Raw genomic sequence first — 5795 nt, 5'->3', positions numbered from 1 at the left:
GAAAAATGAAGTTAACCAAAAGTCGGTCCGTGTAAGAGGTAGTTATAGAAACTAAACTATCTCGCAACACATTTGAAAACAAAACAGTGGGAGTTGTCCAATCAAGTACAATAAAAATCACAAAATTCAATTGTGAAATTAATTACTTTCGAAAGTCTCTGGTGCTGGTGCCCAAACATTAGATTGGTGATGGCTATTTAAAAGTTGTAGCATTTCGTTCTGCATGTTCTTACGATTTGTTGCATGCTGGGTCTAAGCGATGAAATTATCGGGTCAGACGCTGACAAAAAATGTGTAGCAAGTCTAGGTTTGTATCTTCCCTGGAGATTTTCCGGCACCATTTCTCGCAATATCTGCGGAAGTCTGTTTCGAGACTTTTGAGCTTCCTCACTTAGCATCTCTATTGAGGAAGGAGCTACGGATATAGTAAATTCTCCAGCAATTTACCATGTGCGCGAAGACTTGTCTAGGTGACAAGACGATACAACACTACGGGACTAGCAGTCAGTCTCCGTGAGCGCGTGCCCAGACTCATTGAAGCTCGCTTCAATTACAAGGTAGCAGGTAGTAGCAGCTAATTTTAACAAAAATCATTAATTCAAAGACCACCAAGTATTTAAATGAAAATGAAACCTTGGACTTGCTAGGAAAATTTTAAAAGTCTACAAATATATAGCAAAACATTGCTTTTGAATATATTGTAAAAATGCCCCCAGTTGCACATACGAATTGCCTCAGAGGCCTGCTATTAGCCTTAAAGGATTGCCATTGCTTTGATCAACAATATCAATATTTAACATCTCATAACTATACTGCAAAAAATCGTTGTGTTATTTCAACGACATGCCTATGCGTTAACACGATTGTGTTAAAATATAACACAAACAGGTGGTTTGAACAACTCACCCTCCATTTGGAGTTCTGTGTCAAATGCCGGTAATTGAAATGACAACAGCCTGTGTGTTAAATTAACACAAGTGTAGAATCTTCGGTGTTGTGTTCTGCATGATTGCGAAATATGTTGGACATCTAATTATAAAGGCTTATAAATTGAAGCTACAGACAAACACAGTAAAAAGAAATACTTAAACAAATCCAGGTATACGCAAATTTTCAACATGCAAACCGCGCGATGTGTTTTCAATTGTCTTACATAATGTTCCTGAAGAAATATGTCAACAGCGAGAAACAACATCGTATTACTGTGTCACTTTTACACTGCACTAGAGCTCACCAGTCGACACCGGGGACTGTGCTTCAAAAATGGCGGAAAACAAGTTGAGAAAATGAAATCTTTAAATTTTACGTCCCACGGTTATGCCGGTTAGGCTAAAGGAGACTGTGCTGATTAGAGTTAAACGGTGGAATGAAGAAAGTGGGAGGAAACGGGAGAACCCCCGAGTACGGTGTTTATCCACCACAAAGTCCATACGGCGCGAGCTGGTTGTAACCAGGGACCCCAAGCACCGGAGGTGAACGCTCTATCACTGAGCCACATTGCCCCCCGGAAAACAAGTTTAATCACGATTAAGAGGCAAACAAATTATAAGGATATAGGTAAGAGTTTCCTATCATTCTTGAACAAGATATTGGTTGATGGACTGTATCACACAAACGCTGGTTCGTTCTTTAATAATTTGGTTTAATAATATTGTTAATATATTTTACAATTCCCGAGTTAACATAAAATGCACATTGAACACTACGATGTTGCAGCTATAGGCTACGCGCTCACTCACACTGCTGCTATGCACAGTTTCAACAAGCATCTACACCTTGCTTCTTCTTCTTCTATAGCTAACAATTTACATTGAACAAACATCTTTAAACAAAACTAAACAATTTAAATAAACATGTTAGGACTAAACATAGCCCCCACCCTTGAACGATCTAGTTCAAGATACACAGAAAAGATGAATTAGTACAATATTTGAAACAACTGTAAAAAATGAAACAATATGTAAATGGAAAAGTTATGTTACTGTAAGTGGATCTGTATGCTTGTTTCCTTGCGACACACGACAATTATTACTAAAGCGCTTACAATATGCAACAATTCGCTCAAGTTTCACCAACGATGAACAATTGTCAATAATGGAGGTATCAACATGAACATGCATACAAACTATGTTTTCTTTCCTCTTGGTTGACTAACTTTGAATCCACTGTATCTTCATTACACTCTGGGAGAATGGGGTTTTTGAGCCACTCTGGACCTGAGAACCATAAGTGATGTGCAAGTAAGGCAGAAGGTAATAAACCTCGAGAACCACAGTCTGCTGGATTATTCTTTGAATCCACTTTGAGCCACTTCACTGATGGCAAAAGAGTTTGAATCTTTGCTACACGATTCGCGACAAACATTTTCCATATGCTTGAATCCGAATTCAGCCACGATAACACAACAGTAGAGTCAGAATAGGCAATTACGTCATGCACTTCCAAACGTAATGAATTTAATATGAGATTCATCATTTTAGCTAATAGCAAGGCACCACAGAGCTCTAATCGGGGCAAAGACACTTGTTTGATTGGAGCCACCTTCGTTTTTCCCATAACAATGTTCACACTCACTTGGCCGTCTTGAGATACAGACCTCATATACACCACTCCACAATAGGCCTTTTCGTAAGAATCACAGAATCCTATTAACTCTCTTCTCGTAGCTTGAGTGATACTGATACACCTGTTGATTTTGATGTTTTTTAATAAAGAAAGCTCTGAGTAGTAATTCCTCCATTTCCTCAAAATTCATTGAAAAACTGGACTGCCCCATTCTAAATTTAGTTTCCAAATTTCTTGCAATAATATTTTCGCAATAATAGTAGTTGGAGAAATCAAACCTAATGGATCAAACACTTTTGCACTTTTTGATAAAATATTACGCTTAGTTATAACTGACTTAACTGATGACAGATTGACATTATACGAAAATACATCATTTGATGGATACCACTGAATTCCGAACGTTTTCACTGAATTACTACTATCAAAGTCTAAACTACTCGTCGCTTGTTTCAAATGAGAGGGTACGGAGTCCAAAACGTTGGGACTGTTGGATGCCCATTTTCTCAGTTCAAAACCTCCTTTCTGCAATAATGCACTGAGTTGTTCTTGTAACTGAATTGCTTCACTAACTGAGTTGGCACCACTGATTAAGTCATCAACAAAAAAGTCTTGCATCACTACAGCCGATGCAATAGGAAATGATGATTCTTCATATTTCGCTAATTGCTGCAAACTTTTCACCGCTAAATACGGTGCTGAAGCTGTACCATAAGTTACCGTCACAAGCCTGTAATCTTTGATCGGAAGATTAGGTTTCTCATGCCACACAATTCGCTGGAAGTCTCTATGTTCTGGTTGGATTCTCACCTGTCTATACATTTTCTCAATATCAGCCGTCAATGCCACATTATGTTGTCTAAAACGCACAAGTAATGGAATTAAGTCACACTGTAACCTAGGTCCGACAAGTAACTTATCATTCAATGACACATTAGATGAAGTTTTACAACTACCATCAAAAACTACTCTCAGTTTTGTTGTAGAACTGGAATCTTTCAACACTGCGTGATGAGGTAAATAACACACTTCATTGGTCGGTTTCAGTATTTCACTCTCTGGAATAATCTCCATATGCCCAAGTACCTCATATTCATGAATAAAATCTACATATAATTGACGCATTTTAGGCCTCTTCTTCAAACGACTTTCTACTTGTTTAAGGCGTTTAATTGCCACTTCACGTGACTCACCAAGTCTTGCACTGTTGTCGCGAAACGGTAACTGCACATGAAACCTGCCTGTCTCATCTCTTTGATGGGTCTTCTCGAAATAAATTTCACACTGCTTTTCTTCTGACGACATTATTTTCTGTGTAGGAATATCTTCCAATTCCCAAAACTGTTGCAAAATTCTTTCACTGTTGCACTGGATATGATATGTTGACGCTGTGAATTCTTTACGTCGCACTTCATCGTCGCCAATAGAACCAAACAACACCCATCCTAATTTGGTATTTACTGCTACGGGAGAACCATTAACACCACTACACACACCCGCCAATAGCAATTGAGGGTAAATATCTGCACCCAATAACAGATCAATTCTGTCAGGAACATTAAAATTCGGATCTGCTAATGTTAACGTGTTAACATGCGACCACTTCTTGCTTTTATGAATATACCGTTTTGGTAACATACCTGTTACCTTTGGCAATACTAACGCTTCTACAGAAAATTCTGATTTAACATCATAACTTGATGTAAACACAATATTAACAACACCTTTTGCCCGAGCAACATTACTGGAACTCAGTCCTTAAACATGTACAAACACAGGCTGTTTTTGTAAACCAAGCCGTTGTGAGCAGTTTTCTGACACAAAGCTTTTTTCACTGGCTGAATCTAACAAGCCTCTCACAGGTTGTAAATTACCATATGAATCCTTCACCATCACTAGTGCAGTCTGTAATAACACTGCATGTTGCACATTAGTTTCACTTGAAAAATGAGTCCCCACTGAAACACCTGAGTTCTGTTTATTTGGAAAATGAAGTAAAGTATGATGACATTTGCCACACTCACGACACGATGCTGATTTGCAACTGGACAGTTGATGATTAGATTGTAAGCAATTAAAGCATAATGCTTTGTTTTTCACTAAAGAATGACGTTCGTCAACTGACAGCGAAAGAAAGTCATCACATTTATGCAAAGGATGATTTTTGCTTTTGCACTGGCAACACGAAAATTGAGCTGAAGCATGGTGCGCTATTGTTGATTTTTTATTATTCTTGTTTGACTCACTAGGTGGGGTTGATTTTGCATTGGAAGTGCTACTTGCTAATGCACGACACCTATGATTATGTATTTCACCAATTGGTCGAATGTTGGTAGTTCACTGTCTGACAATGAAAGTTCACACTGCCTTTTTGTTTCACTGTCTAGCTTCTCTGTTATATGAAATATAAGCAAAGGATCCCATTCGTTTACTTTTATGTCCAACACTGATAACGATCGCACACACTCAACACTTGTATCCAACAACCGACGTAACGCGCCAGCTGATTCTTGCTGCACTTGACCTTGACTCACAAAGCGCCGCAAGATGGACGTGACTAATTCTCGTTTATTTTGATACCTTAAATTTAACAGGTCCCAAGCTTCTTTATAGTTATCGTCAGTTATTTGTATAGATTGAATAAGTGTTGCTGCTTCACCTTGCAGACTAGCTTTTAAGTACTGAAGTTTTTGTGCACCCGTCAATTTTTCATTATTATGCACTGCTGCGATAAACAAATCACGAAACGAAAGCCAATCATTTAAGTTCCCGCTAAAGCATGGCAATTGCAATGTTGGAAGTCTAATTTCTGTTCTGTTTTTTTGACTATTCACATCACTAGAAGAAGCGTGAGATAATTTACCCTGCACTTCCACTAATTTCACGTTAAGCTTTGTAAGTCCAAGGTCCGTCGACTCTACTGTTCCTTTCCTCTTTTAAGGTCGCGTCATAACTACCCTTCTTTGAAAACCGAAGACGGCAGTAAAAGTGTGACGTCACGGCGGGAGCAGAACAGCTTTCACCCAAGGTCCTTGTCATTCACCCTTGCTTGTTTGTTTAATTTTTGCAGGGAACTGAGCGAATTTTGTTTTCTTGTATTGAGAAAAATTAATTATTGTAGGGTTCGACTTTAAGCATGTCGAATTGTACTGTCAGTGCTTGTCGCAATACTAAAGGTTCTGAAGTTATTTATCATGTATTTTCCTCGGATCCTCGGCGGAAAGTTTGGC

At 38.5% G+C, this 5795-nt stretch overlaps 2 protein-coding genes across 2 annotated transcripts; both read right to left on the bottom strand.

Annotated features, from left to right (window-relative positions):
* Positions 1–2103: 2103 nt before the first annotated feature.
* Positions 2104–2601, bottom strand: LOC145689231 (uncharacterized). The gene has a single exon (XM_081763368.1). It carries the CDS (start codon positions 2599–2601, stop codon positions 2104–2106), a length of 498 nt encoding a protein of 165 aa, XP_081619494.1.
* A 150-nt stretch (positions 2602–2751) lies between these two features.
* On the bottom strand, positions 2752–4203 carry LOC145689230 (uncharacterized). Its single transcript, XM_081763367.1, has one exon. The coding sequence runs from the start codon at positions 4201–4203 to the stop codon at positions 2752–2754; it is 1452 nt and encodes a 483-aa protein (XP_081619493.1).
* Between the last annotated feature and the right edge of the window lie 1592 nt (positions 4204–5795).

Source organism: Thermobia domestica, chromosome 7, assembly GCF_964235325.1.
Source record: "Thermobia domestica chromosome 7, izTheDome1.hap1.1, whole genome shotgun sequence".
Taxonomy (NCBI): Eukaryota; Metazoa; Arthropoda; class Insecta; order Zygentoma; family Lepismatidae; genus Thermobia; species Thermobia domestica.
Note: the sequence above shows the minus strand (reverse complement) of the source record. Positions and strands in the feature narration are given on the sequence as shown.